This window comes from Phoxinus phoxinus (genome assembly GCF_949152265.1).
Source record: "Phoxinus phoxinus genome assembly, chromosome: 17".
Taxonomy (NCBI): domain Eukaryota; kingdom Metazoa; phylum Chordata; class Actinopteri; order Cypriniformes; family Leuciscidae; genus Phoxinus; species Phoxinus phoxinus.
In genome coordinates, this window is record NC_136892.1 from 24475878 (window position 1) to 24501028 (window position 25151).

General features: G+C 37.8%; 1 protein-coding gene across 1 annotated transcript in view; it reads left to right on the top strand.

The window, feature by feature from the left end:
• Positions 1 to 272: 272 nt before the first annotated feature.
• Positions 273 to 25151, top strand: part of whrna (whirlin a) — a 93890-nt gene continuing 69011 nt past the window's right edge. The window contains exons 1-2 of the mRNA XM_079585507.1: positions 273 to 778; positions 1461 to 2366. Of these exons, the coding sequence (XP_079441633.1) occupies positions 1632 to 2366 (735 nt within the window). The 5' untranslated portion in view covers positions 273 to 778; positions 1461 to 1631. The remainder of the gene's footprint in view (positions 779 to 1460; positions 2367 to 25151) is intronic.

The following is a 25151-nucleotide window of genomic DNA, read 5'->3' on the forward strand; positions in this document are numbered from 1 at the left end:
AAAAAAAAAAAACAGACAAAATTATAGTTTAAAATTATTAGTTTTTTTTTTTTTTTTTACAGCTGATGCCATTGAAAACACGGCAAGTCTATCCCTCAGCCTCGCTTTCATTCCTGTCATGGCGCTGCTCTGAATAAGGTCTATAACACTGCTCTTAAAATAAGCAATTGGTCATTTGCAAGTCCTGCGCGCACCCGGCATGACTCGTGTGTTGTTGGTTACTAAGCAACTTACGCGCACCACATAAGCTGCGTCATTTCCTGTGTAGGGACTCGTTGAAGCGAGCCAGTTCAGTCGATCCCCTCCGACAGCTGAAGGCTAGACGGAGACACAGTCGAGTCCGTGCCGTTTTACTTTCTTTCTTTGCGCACTAACGCATCAAATAACTTTCCAACCTGTTTGATTTATTTGTCTGTGGAATTCATCCAGCGCAGTTTCCAAGGGACTAAAGCGCGTTTCAACTTTCTGATTTGAGAGTGCCAAAGGAAAACAACTTTGCATTTTAGTTTGGGTGCCATATCCTCCAAATACAGGGACGAGTGGATTAGAACTGAACGCTGATCCGGTGCTCTACTTTAAAAACTAATCAACGGGTACGCATTCGTATGATTGTGCTCGTTGTAAGCTTTGGATTTCTGGGCAAAGATCCTGAACTCCTTTATGAGGGATTCGCTGTTGACGACAGAGATATTGGAGAAGACGCACTGGCCACTTGACCCCCTTTCACGAGCACAAGACGCACCGGAGCGCGCAGCTTTCTGTCACCGTTATTGGGAAGGTGCACTTTGCGCTCGAATATAGGGCTTTTAAAATTTTACTTTAAAGTTCTGTTTTTACCGTGAAATCTAAATTTCATATTTTTTTTATAAATATGAAATGTTGAGATGATGGGAATGAATTTTGATGACCATATTTTTACATTTATAATCGTAGAATGTATGTCATTATTTCATTCAGTAGGGCTATTAATATTCCAAACTAGATTATCGTGAGTTATTTAATCTGTTTGCCATTGTAAAATAACTGTTCCAAATATACCGGGTACTGTTGAATGCCACAAGTTGATATAACTAAAAAAAAGAAAAGAAAAAGAAAGGGATCTCTCCTGCAACTGTGATTAATAACAATGACAGATCACAGTGCTACACCTTCCAGGTAACACGTGACATTAAATGAATGCAGGAACATTAGCTAACTAAACAACACAATATGTAATGTAAAACACTACAATGTACATTTGATTTAATTTTCCTCATAAATGTAATGTAAACTAAGTTCAGTCATAGGCCTACTATACGTTGCATTAACTTTTTCAATATTTTAGAGTAAAATTATTATTATTATTTCTTTTTTACATAGGCCTTAACATTTAAATGTACATAGTAGCAATTAAAATATAAAGTGTTTATTTCAAAACTTTTTTCCCCCCGCTAATTAGATTTATGTGTTTGGTTTTGTAGGTCCTGTGTGACTCGTTTGATATAATATTGAGTATGACCGTGAACATCAAGGCATCGCAGTGCCATGCGCCGCTCCGCAGGCTCCTGTAGACTCGGTTCCGGTGCTACTGCAATGCTCGCCGGACCCCTCCGCTTCCGCGTGGCTCTGTGATCCAGGCAAAGGGCGCGAGGATGAGCACAGACCTGGAGCGCATGTCGCTCAACTCTTCCTCGGGCAACTCCGTGGCTTCCAGCGCGCGTTCTCTGTCCGCCAACGTGAAGAAGCTCCACAACGCTCTCAACCTGCTGCTCAGCGACCTCGAGAGAGAGCAGTTCATCCACTGCCTCAACGTGTACCACTCCAAGCGCAATGTGTACGATCTGGTCCAGACGCTTAAGGTTATACTGAACGTCCCGAGCAAGCGTCAGCTCCTGCCCATGCTGCGGCTGGTCATCCCGCGCTCGGATCAGCTTCTGTTCGATCAGTACACATCAGAGGGGCTCTACTTGAAATCTGATGTTCTTGCGCGCAATGGTGACCCGGACGGCTCCCACGAGGCTGCTAATTCCAGTCCAACACACGGGGCTCATTTCTCGCCTGCTTCCGCGCCTCAAGCCGCTCTGCGCGGGTCTCCTGACAGTATCAGCACCAGCAGCGATGGGACAGCGACTCTTATTCCTTTACTGGGCAGAAATTTCTTACCGGAGCCCCCTGGAGAAATCCGACAGGTGATCCTCAAGCGTCACAAGAGCAACGAGGGTTTGGGATTTAGCATCCGCGGAGGTTCCGAGCATGGAGTTGGGATCTATGTGTCACTGGTGGAACCGGGATCACTGGCAGAAAAGGAGGGTTTGAGAATAGGAGACCAGATAATGAAAGTTAACGACAAAGTGTTCGACCGGGTCACGCACGCAGAGGCAGTTAAGGTAACGTATAGGCTATTTATTTTATTTTATTAATATTTTGTGTGATGTTTAAGTGAATTAGATTAAACATCCCTTAAATATGTGATTAAATATTATGTTTAATTAAATTGTTGATTCAATTATGCTGTTGTTGTTGGCATAATGCGAGCTATTTTTCTTTCTTTCCTCAATATTACCTATACACCTGGCCACAGATATCATAACTGTGTTGAGATCACCAGCTTCTGGCCAGTCATTAGACCACTGTGACTCCTTCTCCTTGATTGATTATTAATGCAAGACAAGCAGCTGAAAGTGTCCATTGAAGGACCAGAATGATAAATGCTGGCTTTTATTGAGATGTGTTATCCAGGAAGGCCTGTACAAATGTTGATGTTATTGATCAGTGTGTATGGATTAGATGTAGTTAAATGATTAGAGGTGGCTTGTCGATTTTGTATCAGTAACACTTGCTGTCATACGCAGGTTTCAGTGTAGAAGCATTTGCAGGTCTATAGTTGTGATTCAAAAGAAGAGCTGATTTTGCCTGACACTTAACATGATAATTATTATTAGTAATCCTGCATGTTGGACCTTACATGTATTGTTGAGGAGATTGTGTGCGCTGTCCGTGGTGCTGAATCTAGCTAGATTCATTATAGATTGCATTCTGTTCAAACATACGGTTTGTGGCAACTAAAGATCGCTAGTTTTCACATGCCACAGACACTGGTGTGGTGAAACCCTCTGGAGAACCTCCAGGCACACTTTTAAAAGAGCAGTTCTCTGAGGAACCTATTAGTTTATTCAAGAAACTAAACATTTGCCATCATAACAAGGAAAAGGCTTTGATGCACTTGCATATACGTTCCTTACTTTGAGTCATCTTCAAAAAGTCTTTAGACTTAGTTTCTCCAAAGGCTTCCACCAGCGTGGAACCTCAAAAGATTTCATTATTACAGTGATCATATTTTGAACTAAATTACAAAACATGGAAGCATCTGACGGTGGAGATCCCGAGCGGAGCATAATTTAAAAGCTGGCATATGACTAGGAACTCCATTCCACTGATACTTTCCTGTTTGACTCTTCTGTATTCCCATGTTTGTGAATCTCTGTAGGGTTGCGTGTGCCAAGAGAAACTGAACATGAACAGTTTGCCTCGTTTCTGTGTCATTGTTTCCCTTCGCCGGGGGAAAACTGGCACAGTTGAACAGCAGGGTATAAATTCTTTCCACGGTGCCTTTCTTAAACAGAAGCTGGCAGTGGGGGAAGGCTGTTTCCTCCCAGTTAATCATATTGATCTGCATGAGTAAATGGACGGGCCTCTCCCCAGGCTGAACATGACCTTCCGCTTGTCTTGATGCTCTTGTTCTCATGTAATGCAGACATAGCCTGGGTGAAGACACAAACTGTAAGCAGCCAGAACGGAGAGCGATTTGACTGGGTTTTTTCTAGGTGCAGATATACATTCAGCACAGTGTACTTTTGATCGGTGCCTTTCCCTCAGTCATCCCTCATTTTTCTAGCAGAAGAAGAACATCCTTTTTTTAGTTCCAGTGAGGATTTCCTCAGGCTCTGTTGACCTTTGTAAATGAACCCTGAACATCCGTTTTTGTTCTTTTTTTTCTTTCTTGGATTATTTTGTTGTTTCTTTAAGTTTTCAGACATTAACACTAAAATGATAATGCTAGTTAGCAAAACTCATGGAAAAAGTAACACAGTGGCTCCATCTGAAACTGGATACTCTTAGGTACTTTTTTCCATATGTTCTGTATAGTTTGACGTGTGTAGTGTTAATGCAATTCGGATGTACTACTTTTGTCACTGTCACTGTGTACATCATGTGACGCACAGCATTATTTGAGTATTGCGACAATATGTGACCCTTGATCACAAAACCAGTCACAAGTCGCACGGGTATATTTGTGGCAATAGCCAACAGGCCTACATTATATGGGTCAAAATCATCGATTTTTCTTTTATGACAAAAATCATTAGGCTATTAAGTAAAGATCATGTTCCATGAAGATATTTTGTCATTGTCCTACTGTAAATATATAAAACATTTATTTTTGTGAGTCATTGCAGCATAATTGCGAACATAAATGGACAACTTTAAAGGTGATTTTCTCAGTGTTTCGATTTTTTTGCACCCTCAGATTCCAGATTTTCTAATTGTTGTAAACAAATTGTCCTAACAAACCATACATCAATTGGAAGCTTATCTATTCAGCTTTCATATGATGTATACATCTCAATTTCATAAAATTGTTCCATGTGACTGGTTTTGTGGTCCAGGGTCACATATCTTTCCTGCATATTTAACCAAAAATAAAAGTTTAGGCATTTAATTTAGCATTAGAAATGGTAATGCTGCATCAAATATGGTCAATCTTTACTAATTATTATTCATAAATTAAAAATAAAATACATTATTTAATAGGGCTGCACGATTATACACGATTGGGGCTGCACGTAAATGTTGATTATTACCTTGAAATTGTAATTGTGATTATTTATTACGAATGTCACAATTTACATTGAATGATGTTTTAAATAGCTTTATACTATTGTTTGAAGTGATTGGCAATTGCATGCCATATTGTTATTTCAAAATGAACAAGCTGAAAACACTCTTCCTGAAAAACGTATTGCTTTTCATTAAGCCTCAAATGTCATATATCCATTTTTTTTATTTTAAAGAAACCAAACCAAAGTAAAATATGCATTCTATTATAATGTTATAAAAAAACATCTTAAGCACACAGAAGAATGTAAGTGGATTTTTTTTTTGTAACTACGCCTTTGAACTATCACATATTGTGACATCCGTAATTGTAATCGCGATTACCAATTCGATTAATTGTGCAGCCCTATTATTTACTAAAATAAGATGTTTTAAAACTTCTTTAATGTAGCCTATGCATTCAGGGATATGTATCTAACATAATTCTGTATTTCTAGATAAGCAGAATGATGAATATTTCTAGAATAGAAATGATCATTTCTATTCTGGTGTCACCATTATCCGGTGCAAAATTTTATGTAATACCAAATGTAGAATTTTAATAGTACTTCTTGTTGTTTACCACATTAGTTTCGAAGTAAAAAAAACAAACAAATATTTATTTTAAAGTTCCATTTTAACTCTATTTTGACTTTGTTCAAAGTAAGTGAGAGTATCGTATGGTGAGATCAGTATCTTGTGTCAAACCGAATCGTGACACGAGTATTATTATTCGTCTAGTTTATATTCATGATGTTTTTGGTTTTTGTTATGAGGTCGATAGAGGAATCACTCCAGTTGGGTTGACATCATTATTTCTCTTCCTGTATGTCCAGATGTCTGAGCTGTCTCCATCTCTCTCTCCGCGTCTACAGACTCAATGAGGATGGATTGTACATGCTCTAGGTGACCATCTTTATGCGTGTGATGCCCTTTGGCGTCTCATGATTGGTTGGTCTATCCGCATGGCCTTCAGTGTTTGTGCACTGCGCTGCTATGATAGCCCATGTGATCAATGATCTTTCCTCATCTCCTGCTTCAAGGGTGACCGCATTGAAGAGCACCTGTTAGTCGAGTTGATTGAATTTTAATGCTGTTGTGACTCTCATGCAAGCTGCCATGGCTCAAACTTAGAGGTTGCCTCTTGCCTTTGTCCTGACACCGAAAGATGATTAAGACAGTGTTTACCAGCTGACAGTCGAACGCTCCTGTGTAATCTCAGTTAGAGCCAAGCGAGAAGATTCATAACCAGTGCCTGTAACCGTACCTGTCCACTTGTGCTTAGCTGAGTGAGCGTGTTTAATTTACTCACGGGAGCTGAGCCGAAGGTTCGTTTGGGGCATTGTGGTGTTGATAACAGAGTGGTGCATGCAGGGAGAGAGGGCATCACAAAGTTTCAAAATAAATGCTGAACTTTATGCAAATGAGAGGTGAGGTGAGGTGACACTCTACTTTGCCAAGTCAAAATACACTGTAATTGTGCATACAATTTCACAATTGATGACAATATGATGACTTGACAGTACATTGTAAAAACTGTTTGTAAGTTTTAAAACCAAAAAATGAAATGCTACAGTAAAAAGCTGTTTATTGTAAGTTACCTTGTATTGTGAACGGTTTAACGCATGTGTAATTTTACTGTAAAATGCTGTCAAATGTTTTTTTTGCAAGTAGAAGCTATGGTTTTCATAGTTCGAGTTGCTTGGTATTAAAATGATATTACTTAATAACATACCTTTCTATCTATCTATCAATTACCATTTCAGTTGTATCTGACTCTTGGTGATTCTATGGCCATATCTAGCCATACGCGGGAGACTGTCCATTAATTTTCTTGGCAATTTTTTCTGGGGTAGGTTGCTTGCCACGTCTTTCCCCAACCCTTCCCATTACATGGCTTTGGACACACACAAACACACACACACAGACACACGCACGCACACAAAATGTTTGTGACACCATGTTTTTATGGTGAATTTCTGGCAACAACAGCTAACGTTTTGTTCTGTAAATTTAGCAGGATTTTTATTTATTTATTACAGTTTATAGTTAAAATCAACATGTGAGCAAACAAAGAAGATTTTATTATTTCGAAAATAAGTAATTTAATATAATATAGGCTAGCTATTTGTGTGAACGCTATTTAAGCTGTGTGTGGTGTCTGTGTGCTGGGAATGAAATGTGAACAGAGGCCTGGTATATGTTTACAGAAACAAATTCTATTCTAGTGTGTCACATGGTAAAAACAAAAACCTTTGCCTAAGGGTGTGTGAAGGATGTATAGGTATATATTGAGAATGGGGCAGATATCCGGAGCCGCTCCTTGCAAGAAGCTTGCTCGGCTTTGTTTCTTTGAATAACAAAGTCTAAATCTGGCATCACAAAAATCCACGACTTTGAGAAGCTATTTTTCAAAAGAGAGAAACCACAACAGTTTCTTACGCACAAGTGGAAACCTAGGATAAGAGATTCCTGCCCATTCTCCCAATGAAGGAAAAACAAGGCAATGAGAGAATGGAGGAAGGGAGGGAGAGCCTTTCCTCCATCCCTCCATGATCTTATTCACTGGATTGTCTTCATTAAATTGAATTTAAGGCTGCATATCAGCTTCAGCCCCTCTGCTAATTGTCTCTGACTGAGTAGGCGGCACAAATGTTTTGGCCCCTGTTCCAATAATCTCTTGTTCATTACATGGGCTTAGAGCAGGTGACTGACTGTCCGTTGTATTCTTCATCGTGATTTAGCTCCATCATAAAGCGGAGAATATACACTGCCTTTCTCTGACAGACCTCATCAATTTGAGGCAGGGCAGGATTGATGCCCCGTCATTACACTGTTGGGGACCTGTTGATATATGACTAACTGACTGTGGATCATTGGTCCACATTTCTGTGATTTTAAGACCTCCCTCTCTTAGCACATGATATCTTTGTGATATACTGATCCCAGATCTGTCGCTTTTGTCTTTGTGAAAAGAAATCGCACGCCTGTAAGCATGGCTTTACGGGCCTGCGGGGTAGGCCTATTTTATCAGTATGTCAATGGATTTGACCTTTTTTAATGAAAGGTAGAAGCTGCAGAATTTCTGATATGTATTTGCATTCAGTAGGAGTATTCTGGCAGTATAATTTTAGTTATTCACCTGCTAAAATACTTTCTAGACATTTTATGGCTCCTAAGACATTTATGCTTTTGAAATAACTACACATATAAAGCAATTTTAGATGAATGAACCTCTCACTCACATTCTCTTTCTCTCACACACACACACACACACACACACACACACACACACACACACACACGCACGCACACGCACACGCACACACACACGCACACACACACAGCTTATTCTGTGAAGGGGCAGAGCAATGCCCTAACTTGATGTGGCAGTCTCTCTTCCATGATACACAGAATTCTTGATGGTATTTAAAAAAAAAATTTTTTTTTTTTTTTTTTACTAACACAGTGACAAACATACAGCATAAAATCCTCCACAAACCACACAAGAAAATGAGTTTTAGCTTTAGTCTGGTTACACAATCCTTGTATAATGCAGATTGAAATAATCGGTTGTTCTTGACAGCAGGATTTTGAAAGATCCCAAGACAGTCTGGATACAAAACAGTAGCATATTAAGAATTTAGACCCATTTCCCTAACTATGATATCGGAACTGGATCACAGTGACATTTATTCATATTTATGCTTTTATCCAGTAACATTGCTTTCAATGAAAATATAGTGTTTTATGTGATAAAAAAATTAAATAATTATGTATATATATATACACAGACCAATATATATACAGACAAACTAAAAATTATTCAGACACCAGATATAATTGTTTATATTTTTTACTAGTGGGTACAGGATACTATAGTTCATTTATGTAAGTGAGGATAGCAAAATAAAGGAAACTTTGACATTATACCCAAAAGTTTCTTCACGCAGTGGACTACTAGTAAGTTTCAGAAGTGCCATCTGAATTAATAAATTATATTTGCATACTGAACCTGTTTTTTGTAACAGACATAGCATAAGTGTACAACGTGTACACAACTAACATCTGTGACTTGTTCGTCTGTGTTTTGTGGTTGCAAAATAATTCGCAATTTTGAGCAGTAGAAGCTTGTGGATAATTAATAGGACTCTCCACCCTGTTTTTGCCTTTCATCTCCTCTGTCTTCTTTTAAGCCTTAAAGCGTGTCATTTAATACAGTTGAGCCCGGCCCCTCCCCCGCCTCCCATGCCCCGCGTCCCATTGTCCTGTCTGGACCCAGACCATCTGTTGCTCAAGCTCTTGTATCTACAGCATGACTTGCCACTCATAGTCTTATGAGAGAGAATATTCAGTTTGTCCACATCTTCTCTATTAAGGCAGTGCAGTATTGATGATATACGACACGTGATCCTTTCCCATTGGTCGGTCTCTTGAATTTGGCCTCTGATTGGCTGACACCTCTTTCATGGACTCCTGTTAGTAAATAATTGAAGAAGCTCCACCTTGTCTCAACACTAATGTCAGTCAGACAGAGAGAGAGGAAAAGAGAAGAGTGTGAGTGTACTGTGGGATGTACTGTATCATATTTGATGCACAAATTTCAAAAGGCCTCTAATTTATCACCATGATCAGCACGCTGCTGAAAAACCTATGCTCACTCGCTTTTCACTTTTAAATTAGTGTACTCTGTGTGTGTGTGTGTGTGTGTGTGGCCTAACATTTTCAGGCATCAGGGAGCCGCTATCAGACCCTGCCTCCGGTTGTGCCGCGGTGGAAAAGTTATGTAATCTGTGTACAGTGTAACACAGTGTAACCTAGTTAAATGTGTAAGGCTAGTCAAATGTGATCATAAAATATGATATAATTTTGAGGAACGTTTATTTGTAAATCTCTCAATCGTCATTGTATTGCATAGTCTGTTTTGCCCCCACAATAAAAACTAGAGAGCTTTGATCATAAAACTAAGCATTTAAAATACATCAAACTGAGCCAGAGATGAGTGACTGACAACTGATATTTATATGCAGTTCTCTGCTATTCTGTTAGAAAGATCTCTTTGAGTTTCATGACAAGCTATCAGAATTTCATCCTTGTTTTTAAAATATCAGCAACTGCAACACATTGCATATTTTTGCTAATTTAGGAGTCCCCCCCCCCCCCCCCCCAATGTTCTCCTATATAATCCTATATCAGCCATAAAAGCATGTTTGTCAAATATAATACTAAACAAAAATTGTATGCACGTATGCACATTTATTTTTGACTTTTTTCTTTTCATTTTGTCTAAAGTTTCAATACATTGTCCCAATTTTTTTTTATTCAATTTCAAAATGTCAGGCTTAAAATAAAATATATATATAAAAAATTACTGAACTATAGAATTGTTATAGAATATATATTTATTGTATTAAAAATGTATTTCTACACAGAATACAACCCAAAATAATATTACATACGTGTATTGGATAATTTCCCCATCCCCTCTCTCCTCTTTCATTTTTTTCCCACTTGATTAGACTGTTTTACCTGCACACATGCCTTGAATGCAAAATCCATTTTTCCATCTGCATTATACGCCCTGTTCATCTTTAAATGCATGGTTGGACACACATGGATACACCGCACACTCAAACGCACACACAGACACAGTAATGCACACATAGGCATAAACTCGGGTGCATCCATCTAAGTATATAGTTTTTATAGCAGATTTTTATTGATCCGAATGACATTTGTTAGGACGCATACACAGCGCCCAGGGCCAAACTACATCATGTGTGAGATGACTGTACTTGCATATGTGTGCATGATCGCTGGCGAGAGCGCAGGAAATTAGCGAGCACCACATGAATCGTCACTATGTGGGTTTGTTTTGTTTGTTCCATCTGGTTTTTAGTGTCATGTGACTCTCTAATGACTGGTCTTTAGTGTTTGTTGAATATAGCTGCAAAAGTAACAGTGTGAGCTTTTCCTGCTGAGACTGTCTGCTGGGTAAAACCCATTAAATGACTAAATGGCCATCACTCTCTGAGTGAACTTCACACTGAGCCTTAGTCGACGTGCATGTGACTCCTCTACGAACTTGAACCACTCTTACCCAGAGTGCCTAGTGCCTACACTTGCCAATTTTCACCGCTGCATGTGAGGGATGGAGGTAATTGACCTACAAAGGTTACTTTCATGTAGTTTTTCTCTTTTATCTCTGTGCCATCCAGCCTCTGTCACTGTCATCTGCCCCAGTTGTCTGTATGTATTCAGCATCCAGATTAATCATCAGCTCTCGGCCTATCGATCTGGACTTTATTGGCAGCGGACATCGTTTCTGATTTGCTCGACGGGTTTATAGCTGGCGCTGTTCACCAGATGCATCTGCTAATTGACACTCTCTTTCTATGGTTTGTTTTCATGCTAGGTTGGGTGACTGGGCCCATGGGCACCAGCTCCGTGACCAGCTTGTCAACAAACAGCATTGAAATATCACAACACACCACTATTGTGGAGACTGTAGGTGCGTCCCAATTTGTGCACTATTTTATGCTGTTTATCACTCTGATGTTGAATGACAAAATAACCTTTTGTCTGTTTTAACCTATGTCTAAACATTCTGCTTTGCCATTTTTAAGTACTGTTATTTTAAACTAATACAAACTAATACAATTTTGTGTAATACAAAGTGTTTTAATATAAGCGTTTTTATTTTAAGTAAATTATGCTATGTAAAAATAAAATGTTTTATCTTAAATTAAAAAATGTTAACTGTATCTTTGTCCATATTTGATGTTTAATTTACATTTCTCTAATTTACATTAAAATTAAATATTAAAATAATTGTATTGTTTTATTATAAAGTTTAATTGTACATTTTAAAACTGTAATTATAATGCACATTTTAATTTAAGTAAATTATGAATGCATGTATGTGTTATTGTTTATTTTATTAATTTATTTTGTAAAAATGTGCATCAAACAAAAATGCAATATTAAAAGCTACATTTATGAAGCTACAAAATGTACTACTTTTTAAAATTAAAACTACTTTATTTTTTTAATTTATCTTTATCTTTTCTCTATTTGTACATTTAATTTACTTGATGTCATGAAGTTATTGTTTATCTCAGAATACTAAGAGTTTATGTTAAATGTCATCTTTAGCAAATCTCAAAATTAATATTTTTGTGTTATATTGTGATGAATAAATTCAGCTGTGGTATTCATTTTGATTTGATTTTTAATTTATTTAGAATTTTTTAATATTGGCGCAACTCAAATTGAAGAACTTTTGCAATAGCTAAAAATCCCAAATTTTGTTTCGTGGCTATACTGAAACATTTAAAATGACTGTTAAATATTGATGCATTTGATTATAACTGTGATGGGTTGAATGTTCAGTCAGATTTAAGGAATATATCCCTTTAATCTGTTGACGTACTGGGACTCTGTTATAAAATTGCTTAAAAATACTTAAAGCTGTCCTCGTCCCTGAAGGATCAGGTCTGTTATCTTATTAAAAGGAAATTGGCAGATTTGAAAGCACGCATATATTCAGATAAAGAGGGATGACACATTGTTTGGTCACCGAGGATTTAGATTTAGAGAGATAATTAAATGTTTCGGGTAGATTAGTGAGGATGTGCCTTCAAAAGGACTCGATTTAATTCCCCACCGACTGTTTTCCTCTCTCATATTAAGAGAAAATGAATAATAGGTAAGGGGTCAGAGCCATATGGAGATATTAATTCTGCAACGATGTGTGCAGGGTCATGAAGGGCCGCTGTGTTTTATTATAACTCCCCTGGATTATGACGGAGCGGCAGAAGCCGCCGTACCGAAGGACTTAAGTCTGCTCCGGGTCCAGATAATTGATTCCGATCTGAGATTTATGTTTCTGCGAATGTCCCAAAAAATGAGTTCTGTTAGTGGCTATGAAGTCTAGCCTTCAGATCAGTGTCAGAGGTAGAAATCTTTCATCCCATCCTGGAGAAGTTCAGACCTCGCTGTCCCCGCAAAACGCTGCATCCCGAACCACGGACACAGGATGATGAGTTTTTCCCTGTGGACCGCTGCCAGTGGATGCTGCCAAGAACACTCATCTCCACAGGCTGGCTGTACCTTAAAGGCCTTGCATCAGGGAAAATAACAGCATCCGGGGAATTTCCTGGCTAGAGGAGGATGGGGGTGGCGGGCTGTTGAGATTTATGATGGAAGGGCGCTGTAATGAGAGAGCATGGATTTGATAGGTGATATAATTGTTCTGCCACTCAGGATCAGTAGACAACATGCTCATATGTTCCTCGTGAGCGGTGTGGGTTACTGACAGATACAGACCGCTCACAGCTGATAATACAGTGATCCAGTCAAAACGACATGTTTCATATCTGGCGGTTATAAAGAGGTTTTGTAGCTTCGGAGTCGGACAGGGATTAATTTATTTATTTGTTTCCATCGTTACATCACATGACTCTCGTTTCTCCCAAGGGTGGTGCGGTGAGGAGGTTAAAGCTGTGAACCTGTAATCAAACTGTATGGTTTCTCCAAGAGGTGAAGTGAGCCATGAGATTTCACTGTTGTGCCCTTGAGCAAGAAACTTTGCTTGAAGTTGCTTCAAGGGGAATTATTCCCACAACTGGATTTTAGAGTGTTACCTCTCTGTGTAAAAGCCACTGCAATGAAAGGATGCGATAGTGCGAGGGCTCAAAAGTACGATTTTTTATTTTGGTAGAAATAATTTCAACAAAATATTACATATAGCTAATATTTTATATTAAAGTTTTCTTACTTTTTTGTTAAATAAATGTATTATAATTTTTTTTACAAAAAGAAAATATGCAAAAGTTGGACATTTTATATAGATACAGCCTATAGCTAATTTAAACCTATGAGTGCATAACATTGATTTGTTTGTCATTTTATTATTAATATCATTATTATTGATTTATTATATGATACTCTTGGAATTGCTCCGTTTATTATCATTATTATTGACTATCTGAAACAGTCCTGTTGCAATTAGTAACGTTTTTAGGTTTCTGCAAATTAGTGGCTAATTTAAATTTATTCATGCAGTCTCATTCCTACATTTTTCTAATGATCTGCTTTGGAGCTGCATGATTCAGAATAAACTGAATCACAATTTTTTTTTGTTTAACATAGAGAATCACAAATTCCCCAATGTTCTGAATAGACAACTAAACAAAATAACAAGTAATTTACTAGAGGTTCTGGCAAAATGATAATTGCTGAAGTCTATTACATTTTTTTTTCAGTTTGAATTAGTGATTCAATAACTTACTCACAAAGACTTCTCTTAGTTTGATTCATTACTGTGTTTTTGAACAACTCTTTTGAATTAATGAATAAATAACAAAAACATTTTGAACACTCACTTGTCGCCACCTACTGGTGTAACGATGTAATTGATACAATATTTGAAGTTACTTTCAAAGGCCGATTCACATTAGCTACTTTGATTTTGACATCAGTGTTTATATCCTATGTAAACTTTTATTCTAGTACTTCTGTGGTCATTTGAATTATTGTAAGACAGAAATATATAACTGTGTGGTTGAAACGACTGTTTCTGGCTCTGGCTCAGTGATTTGAATGTTCGCTGTAATCGTTCTTGTCAAAGTTTTAACAAACAAAGCTGAATCGATGTCATTTAGGATCATGGGTGTTTGAATCGAGATTGCAACAATTAACAATTAATCATGATTCATGCAGCTCTAATCTGCTTACACCCCTCTTATGTTTAGTGTTAGTTCGGTGTGAACTTTTGTGCATTGTAAGATGCTGTAGATAATAGTGCTGTAAATAACTTACTTCTAAAGTATTGATAGTGAATGTTGTCTAATATCACTATCCTCTTGAAATGCATCGCTAGAGAACATTTCTCCTCTCTGTTCAACATTGGGCAGGAGGCCCAGTGATGTTAATGTAGATCTCACCCTTGGTTCTGACCCACATTAACCCATCCGCATAGGTGCTGCTGAGTAAGCAAAATCTCCTTTCTGGCTCTTACTGAAAAAGTAAAAGAATCAGGGACCTGAAGCATTAGCACAGCAGTTAGCCATCTGTTTTTAACATCCCTTCTTTATTATATCTACTTTAGCAAAGAATTGCACTTTGAGGAATGCTGGCGAGACACCAGATCGTATTGTCCCTCTCAATTTCCATGTATATTATTCCTCCCTCCCCTGCTGTTTACAGATCCAAAGCACATGCATGCAGTAATAAAGTCATGCAGAAGGAATGTGAACCTTGCTTTCTTGAGGGTTTTTTTTGGCAGCAGATATTATCTCATGCCAATCATGCTGGCTCATGGTCTTATGCTTTTGCCATTTGGCTCAAGAGGTCTTTTACCCAAGCTGAGCTTGTAGGCCGTGTGTCCACCAAAGCATTTTTTAGCCAGCTGAAAACGCATTGCTGCAGTTTGTTTTTCCAGTTGAGACGCTAGGCTATATGTGCTATGGAATATCCGCGGAACTGTTACTAGTATCTAATTTCGAAAGTAGTTAATTTCACAATATAAAAATGTCGACACAAGGTAATGTACTTGTTCTGGCACTAGTTTTGGATGAAGAGATGTGCTTGTTGCTGTCGTTTGTTGTCGTTGTACAAGCATGTGATTGGACGGCTGGGTAAAAGGTGACAGTCAGTGATGAGCGCTGCTTTTTACCCAAAGTTGAACATTCTTCAACTTTCGACGAGCGGTAAAAACACAATGCTCAGCATCTAATAGATGCTCAGTTTTGTAGGTTTAAGTTCCAGTTGGCAATCAATTTTAAAATATTTGTTTTATTTGAATATAGCCTTAAAAATTATATTAATGTAAATATAATTGTAAATACTGTTTAAATATTAGGCTATTTCATTTAATAAAATAAATCATTTGTTTTTGAGCAAAAATCTCAAATTGAATTTTGAATGCAACATCCCAAATGGTCTTTTGATCATTATTGTAGAAACACAAAAAGACTTATTATCATGTCAAAGTTGATTTTTGCATATAATTAAAATACATGGTTCGACATGTCTGTTGTCAAGCTGGCTGGCTGTCAACTTCAGCTGCAATTGTTCTTGGTTTGTTAAAAAATTATTAGGTCAGGAACAGGAACATAAAATGACATTAAGAACTACTGCGTTGTTTTGTTTATTGACTTATTTCACATTGTTGGCTTGTTTCATGGTGCTCAGTCAGGTCTCGACTCAAGGTCTTATTCCTAATAGGGAGTGATTTTGGCTTTAACTTGCATGCTGATGGTTTAGGCTGTGTCTACGTTCTCTCTAACATGACATCTCTCACTACTGTTTTTCCTTCTGATTTGAGCCTTCATGTTACGACGGGTTGTGCTGTTGTAAACACTCTTTGAACGCACAGAGAGCACTTACATGTCAGGTGAAGGATATGGTTAGCTTGTCCCTGATGGCCATCATGCTGTGTGTCAGTGTTTCTGTGTGACAGGATGTTTCCCAGGAGAGATGGGAACAGCTGTGTGGCAGGACTCAGGTGGACGGCTCTCAACACAACTCCACCAGTGTAAATGATGCTTTAGAGAACAGAAGGGGAAAATACTTAAACACAAACATCAAAGCAGTAGGTTGATCTCTGCAAAAAAATGAATTCAAAAATAGTGACGCACTGAAATTTTGGCAACCGAAACTTTTTAATTATTTTGTTTTTGTTTTGGCTGAATCAGTTTTGGAGGGGCGAAATCATTGACCGAAACTTCTAGCGCACCTACCATACACCAATCGCAATTAGCTTTGTACTTTTGATATGAAACAAAGTCTCAGCTTTCAAAGTGTCAATTTTTATACTGAAATTTGAACAATTAAAGGTGCAGTGTAATATTTAGTTCAAAATCAACAACATTTTTAAGATTATTTAAGTCAATACATCATCAATCCTTCTTCCAAAAAGTGTTTTCGTCTTACCCTGATTCACTATAGTAAGCCTATTAGAAGTGTTTATGATTTAGACCTGTCTGGAAATTGCGTAGGCTACATCACTCACCTGCGTGTATCATCATATGCTTAAATAGAGAGAAGTTGCTCTGGTTACTTTGTTTGACGTGTGTGTGGTGTGGAAACAGAGGTCGTGTTAACTGATAATTTTCCATCATTGACGGAATATTTTTTAGCAGTGACGGAAAAATCTGAAAGCCGTCTGTAATTTTGACAGATTACACTGATGGTGATAAGATTGTAACTGTAATTCAAACCCCTGTCCACTTGGTGGCGAGTGAGCTCTTGCTGATATTATCAAGATACTGGTCAACGAATGGCAAATTACAATGTTCACAAGCTGTTTTATTGACGTCTTTCTGCAGTTGAAACACTGATTGAGCGATAGCATGAGAGACATTTCGGTAAGGATTGTATCTTTTAACATATTTTATTATGTTCATTCATGTTTATTTCGTTCTGTAACGTAGTGAGGAAGGGATGATCGCGTTCACTCGCGCTCCGCTTCACTTGAATGATCTCTCGCGCTACATTAAGGAGCGCCAAAACGGTATTTGTTGTTTGAATTTTGTGATAAAATTTACAGAATTTGAAAGCTGAGAATTTATTTAATTTCAAAAGTAACAAAATGATTGTAACGTGACATGGGTTGGTTGTCACAACGAGCGAGAAAGGTTGATATGTCACATGGAGGCTGGAGCACACTAAATTTTGAACCTTCTGAGAATCACACGTTTAAAAAAAACGCCAAACAGAGGAGAGTATTCTGGCAAAAAGAGAACACAAGAGGCTCGTAATAAAACGACATAATTGGCTTCAACATGGAGAAACTGTTATTTAAAGAGCACACAACTTCCTCTGCATATAATATTGGCTTGGCTTTTTGGAGAAGGCGAAATCGATTTGGCCATTATCTGGCATTATTAAAGGCAATATCTCTTGAAGAGCACTTTTAAAAAGTGCATGATAGATACAGGTATGGATAGAGCTTCCCCAGAAAAAAACTGCTGCTTTCTTTCTCTGTCCTTCTTGCTTTCCTGGCCCGTCTATCCTAACTCTTAACCTCAAGGCCAACGGGAACATTATAAGAGGGTGTGATGGATGAGACAATAGGAAAATGGAGGGAGAGATGGATATGAGGAGAGGATCACAAGCTCCTCTAACAAAGAACATTGGAGCATGAATCAGATGGAAATAAAGGGGGAGTGAGATGGACTGCTGATTAGAGAGGGGGATTAATGAGAGGGAACATGGAGATATGGAGACCAGAGATTTGCAAACGTTTTTTTTCTAGCGTTCAAAACAGCTAAATGGAGTGTAGCAGAATTGAACATAACATGGTACACAGGATTTTTAAACGTCTCAGCCTCTTGTTACAGCATAAAGTGGGTCAGCTAAAAATTGTAGCACACAAATGTTACAGCTACTCTCATTCACTAATATTTGTGTACAAGTTGCTTTTTGAGATACATTTCAGCCAGTTTATGTTTTTAACACATTTCTGAGTTTTAAAACATTGCGGGATGCAGTGCACTGATCAGTCGTCCATCTGACTCGCGTGTACTTGAAATGCATCTCTAGACCACTTCATGCTGTTCTCTCACTGTTTTCAACATTCTAGTTGAGAAGGAAGACCGTTGATGTTAAAGTAGATCTCGCCCTTGGTTCTGACCTGCATTAACCCACCCACATGGGCCTGAAGTAGGAGACGTGCTGAGTAAGCATAACCTTCTCTTTCTCTATTGCCCAAAACTTGAGAATAAAACAGTGGCACTCCACAAGAGAGGGAATTGTTTGCACAGCAGCAAGCCACCTTTGTAGATTGCAAGGCTGTCAAACACGGCCTCTAGTAGGTCATTGTGGCTTGTAAGATTACTTGAGAAAAAAAAATTTGCAATTAAATTGTACAGTACTGTATATACCACCGTTCAAAAGTTTGGGATCGGTAAGATTTTTCGGGCCCTATTTTAACGATCTGAAACACAAGTATCAAACGCGGAACGCAAGTAACTTTGTGGGTGGATCTCGAGCGCTGCTGCTATTATACCGGCGGGATAAATTACTCTTGTGCCCATCGCAAATCCAAAATGGGTTGGTCTGAAGTATCTACATTACTCACAGATGTGGTTTGGGCGTAATGTGTAAAAGACCAATCAGAGCGTCATCTCACATTCCCTTTAAGAGCGGGCGCACTTGTTCCATGGTGGATTGCTATTATAACGGCGGATTTGCCAAGCACACGCAACTTACATGATGGTAAAGGTGATTTCGCAGTCTTCAGAATTTTGTTTCCTGGTTCTTGACGGACAACCCACTTTGTCAGATGTCCTCATATACCCATGTGTCCTGCCACTATTGATCAAACAGGTTTGATCCGTCATTACTACAATTAGCCTGAATAATTTGGGTAAATGTGTATGCTAGATTTATGCTTATTTTTTCACATCTTCAGGGACACCACAATGATCTCTCTCGTGTGGTAATATTTTTCCTAGCAATTGTGTATGGTTTGCAAAAATGGGAACTGCTGCGTCTGTGTAGATGAGAGAAGCAAAGTGTATGCGGTACATTATGGCCAAGCATATGCGCCCTTAAAATAGCTTCTGAATAACGCGCCACTGACTTTAGACTAGGTTTCTCCTGGTCTGTTGCGGAATTGTTTTCTCAAACTGCAAAATAACACCAGGGAGCGTTTGCACCGGAACACGCCTCCTTTTTGCTGAACCCGCTGAGTCCGCTGTGCGTAGGGTGCAAAATAGTAATGATACATGTGTCGGTGTACAAAGTCATTTGCACTGGGTGCAAGATAGGGCCCCCTATGTCTTTAAAAGAAGTCTCTACATAGCTGCATTTATTTAATCCAAAATACAGTAAAAACAATATTATTGTGAAATATTATTACAATTTAAAATAACTCTTTTCTATTTGAATGTTTTTCAAAATGTAATTTATTCCATATGACCAAACTGAATTTTCTGTCACATGATCCTTCATAATATACTGATTTACTGCCCAAGAAACATTTATTATTATTATCAATGTTGAAAACAGTTGTGTATTTTTTATTATTATTTGATGAATAGAAAATTCAAAAGAACAGTATTTGTCTGAAATATAAAGATTTTGTAACATTATACACTACCGTTCAAAAGTTTGAAGTAAGCACGATTTTTAATCGATTTTTAAGTACGAAAGAAATTAATACTTTTATTCAGGAAGGATCCATTAAATTGATCAAAAGTGACATGCTGTTCTTTTGAAGTTTCTATTCATCAAAGAATCCTGAAAAGAAAATTCAGCTTTCCATCACAGGAATAAATACCTTTTTAAAATATGGATAAGAGTTAGCCTATTTTAAATAATAACGTTTCACAATATGTTTTTTTACTGTGTTTTTTTTTTACTTTTAAAAAGCATTTTAGAAATCTCACCAATCCCAAACATTTTAAAATGATGTGATATATTTTGTATTATGTTGAGAATTGTATTATAACTCGTATCTTAAAGCGGCGGAACCTTTATATTCAGCATTCATGAAACACTTTCCAAGTTCGAAGTTGTTGTTTTTTTTAGTTGCTCACAACAATATCAATTAAATGTAATAAATAATTGATTTTCTTTATGGTTTCATTAATTTTGTATGCATGTAATTTCGATTAATAATTATCTTTTTCAACCTAACTCTGGTCATTTTTTTTTTAAAGTATAAGTTATTGATCGGTGAGCATTTTTTTCATGTCAATATTATTGATTAGATTAATATTCTTTTTTACATTACATATAGCCTACACAATTTCATGGACATCCCTTATTATCCAATTTTGGTTATCAAGTCCGCAAAATGCTGATTTTATGTTGACTTTCTTAGCTCCAAAAATGCACTCTCCACTGCTTAACAAAAATCCCCCCCACATAAAGTGATGTTTTAGAGCCTGACACTTCTGTCTAACACACATCATACATTTAGACCAACAATTAAAAAATACGTGTGGTTATAGATTTCAATTTCATAAAGCTATTTCTGTATTCTATAGTGTTTTTTTTTCCTCAGAGAGGGCGAGAGACTAACACATTATCTTTTCTCCGTAAAGAACATTCAGTGCTGCTCAAACGCTGCGCTGCGGAGCCCATGTGTGCTGATACTCAGAACACCGCTCTTATTGTCACATGGGCAGAGTGGTGCATGCTGGGAAGACAGGTGCAGCGGAGGGGTTAAGAGGCACTTTGAGCCACACGGCTGGCTGCGTGAAGAGCTCTGAGCTACAATAGAAAATACTCGCAGCAGGTGGACTCTCCAAACCGGAGGAGAAAACGGAGGAAAGGAGAGGAGAGCGTAGACGGAGCTTTTAAAACGACATATCACACGATTTGTCATTCCTCCTCCTTTTCCGGCTGGCTTTGATGAAACGCTGGAGGATTTTTAGTTAATTAAACAGGATTAGGTGTAACCTAGGGATCAGGCTGTTCAATTATCCTTTTTTTTTTTTCTCGCTCTTCCGCTCCCACTCGTTTCCTTTGTAGGAAAAGATGTGTTGGCTTTTAAGTAGAACTAATGGCTTTGCTGCATTTCAACTTAAAGCCCAGAAGTGCTGCTGTGGACAGCAGGAACACACGACATGCACAGGGAGAATAATGTCCCATGCGGTAATCAGCTTAACCCTGCGCACACGCTCTGTAACAATGCTCATTAACTTCAATTAAGTAACTTGCATACAGGGGAGTAACTAATTAAAAGCTGTAATACTGCTAACTTTACATTTGTCAGTAGCGTGACAGCAGCGACAGTGTACAGTAGCTTTTCCAGCACTTTTTTCAACAACTAGAAGTAATTGTGTGAAGCAAGAAGCATTACTACAAGCATTACTTTCTTCTGCAATATTCACAAATATGTGACCCTTGACCACAAAACCAGTCATAAGTCGCATGGGTATATTTGTGGCAATAGCCAACAAAACACTGTATGGGTCAAAATTATCGATTTTTCTTTTATGCCAAAAATCATTAGGATATTAAGTAGAGATCATGTTCCATTTAAGGTACATTTCCTACCTTAAATATATCAAAATTGTATTTGTGTGAGTGGACGCAGCACAATCGCGAACATAAATGGACAACTTTAAAGGGGATTTTCTCAATATTTAGATTTTTTTGCAGAAAAATTCCCGATTTTCAAATAGTTGTATCTCTGTCAAATATTGTCCTATCCTAACAAACCATACATCAATGGAAAGCTTATTTATTCAGCGTTCTTATGATGTAGACATTTCAATAAAAAAAAAAAAACCCTGACACATAAGACTAGTTTTGTGGTCCAGACAGGGTCACGTATTTCAAAGGTTTTAGTCCATACAATTAAAGTAAATGGGGTCCAAAACAACACAGGACCCCACTGACTTTCATTATATGGACAAAAAAAAAACACATACTTTTTTCAAGAAAATATAAGAAAATATCTTCTTATATGTTCCACAAAATAGAGAAAAGTCAAACAGGTTTAAGTAAATAATGACAGAATTCTCATTTTTGCTTGAACTATGCTTAAGAGAACTAATAATAGGTCGAACACATGAAAGAAACAGTGGAATGAGAGCAAAGAGGGGAAAAAAGCATTGCATCGGGTCAAGAAGCTCTTGTAGTGCAGCTGTGACGCAGAGAGGCAGATGCATGTAGATGCAGCTTCTTTCATTCTACCTATCTATCTTTCTATCCATTGTTCTATCTACGGTTCTTTCTTTTTATCTCCTTATCTGTCCGTCTGTTCGTCCGTCCATCTATCATTTTATCATTCTTCATAATCCATCTAGAATTCTGTCTGTCTATCCATCCATCCATTCGTCCATCTGTCTGTCTTTCATTCTATCGATCTGTCTGTCTGTTGTCTTATCTATCTCACATCTACATACATCCAATCTTTCTTCTGTCAATCCATCCATCCACCCACCCACCTTCCTGTCTGTCAATCCAGAAGTGCTTATTTTATGCCATTGCTCCTTTGTAATTATGCACTCTCAGCCTCTCTATAGGATGGAGTGGGCGAGTACAGTGCAGGGTGGAAGTGACTTCTAATATCATGCATTAGCAAAAGCATCCTCCTTTAATGGAATACAGCAGACATCGCTCTTGCATGCAGCACTCCAAAATGTTTTTATACACTGAAATCAAGCTGTAAACCAGGCGGTCACATTCAAAGTTACAACTAGCATGGCTTCTAAAATTCCATTTTAGTTCGGAGAGATGAAAATAAACATTGCTGTAACACGATTGATAGAAAAGCCTTGAATCAAAAGGTTGATTCGCTTAGGATTTCACGGCATTTTTTACATTTTTCAATATTTAATTGGTTATATATTTCTTTTACCAGTAATTATGAGCAGCAAGAAAAGAAATTCCATGTAAAATCTTTATTTTTAATTTTTTATTATTATTATTATTATGGAAAATTCACTTGTAACACAATTTTTCCTATTAGATTAAAGGACCAATACTCACTGTTGTATAAGCTTTAATATGTTGTGAAATCTCACCCTTAATTTTGTATCACTAATACTTGAGTGTGAAAGAACACTTGCCATTTTTTTCTCTCCTCTAGTGTGTGTTGCAAGCCACCCGTGTATTTAGTAATGGATTAAGCTGAAAGAATGGATGCTATAAAAAGATTATCGGTCTCTTGATGTCCTCAACATAAATGGCTGTTAAGTCTCTCTCTGCAGGGGCCTATTGTACAAGCCTTGTTTATTGGTCTCTCATAGTCCAGTCATTACCTAATGACTTCCTCATAGGCTTTATGCCTAATGAACGAGCCTGCCGAATGGAGAGGAACAAAACTCATTGGCTGCTTGCGTGGACCGTCATGTCACTTTTAGGTGCAGTTTTGATGTTAATCAATGCTTCTGTGTTTGTGGTTTCATTATTTGTAAATAGGAATTAGGAAATCAAACTTTTGTAGGGAAGTTCATGTTTTTGTTTTTTCCTTGGGCGAGTGAAATCGTGGGGTTGGAAATATTGACCCGTCCTTCATCCTTAGAAAGTGGCTTCCATTAGCAAAGACGAAACGAGAACAAAAAATGGCCCGTAAATGGTTATTGATTAATTTTGTTGTAGAGGCCAGTGGCTGCTCTTCTGCAGTTATAATATTGCTTGCTTCATAGCAGAGCTGTGTTTTTATTAGAGTGCTTGCTTTTTCACTACAAGGCAACCAGTCATTTCTGTGCAATGTGACCAATCATGCTGACGATCTTCTTTTGGCATGTATTGTTGTTTGAATTCTGAGATGAAACTTTTTTTATTACTTCATATTGAGCGACGTGGTCCCACCCACCGTGAAATCTCATTGGTCCACATCCAGCTGAGCATAACCGAGGATTTAACATCAAATATGTTGATTCAGTGTGTTTTTTCCCCCTAATCTCCTTTTATAGTTTTTCCAATGAGCTCTAATGTGGAAAAAAACTGCACTACTGTTTTTAATGTTACGTTATGTTGCCCACGCTGCTTTATAGCACAGCAGATGTAGGCTATGTGTTACGTACCAGAGCATATTTTTGTGAATGTTTTGTGCATGCATGTTTGCTGGTCTGTTTTGCACTCTGCTCCGCTAGCATGAGAAGTAGCACCTGTTGCTAATCAACGCTTGAGCGTCTCCCTCCTTGAGATTAGCGCCTGTGGCCATGTGCTCTGAGATAAAAACTGTCCAGTTTGGAGTTACTGCAGAGACGTGAGGCTGGAGTTTCCCCCGACGTCTCTCTTGCTGTTCTAAGGCGTTTGATAAATTCTCCTTGTGTTTGTGTACTGTTGTGTAACAGATGTTTATTGAAAACTGCTGGAACGGTAGACTGTTAATTTGTTTAATTTATTAATTTTTCTTGATTTTTATTTTATAACTGTTCCCCCTCCTCTACCCCATAAAGGGGAGGATGTAACCGATGGGTTACACTTTATTTTAAGATGTCCTTGTTCAGTGTAATTTTAAGTACTGAGTTATATTAATTAACAACAAGCACTTACTATAGGGTTAGGCTTAGGAGGATTAGAGTTTGGGGTTGCTCTTTATTTTACAGTACGTTTACATACATTCCCTAAGAAATAACTGCGTAATAAGGTAACTACAGGGGTTAGGTTTAGGTGTAGGTTTATGGTTATTACAGTAATTACAATAACTGGGTAATAACTAGGTACTAAGTACATAGTATGTACATGGGAAACAGGACTGTAAAATAAAGTGCTACCTGGTTTAGGGTTAGTTGCATGTAATTATGCATAAGTGCATGTAACATGGTTAACAGTACCTGCTACATTTTTAGTAACACCTTGGTTGAGGTTTCAAGCGAGCT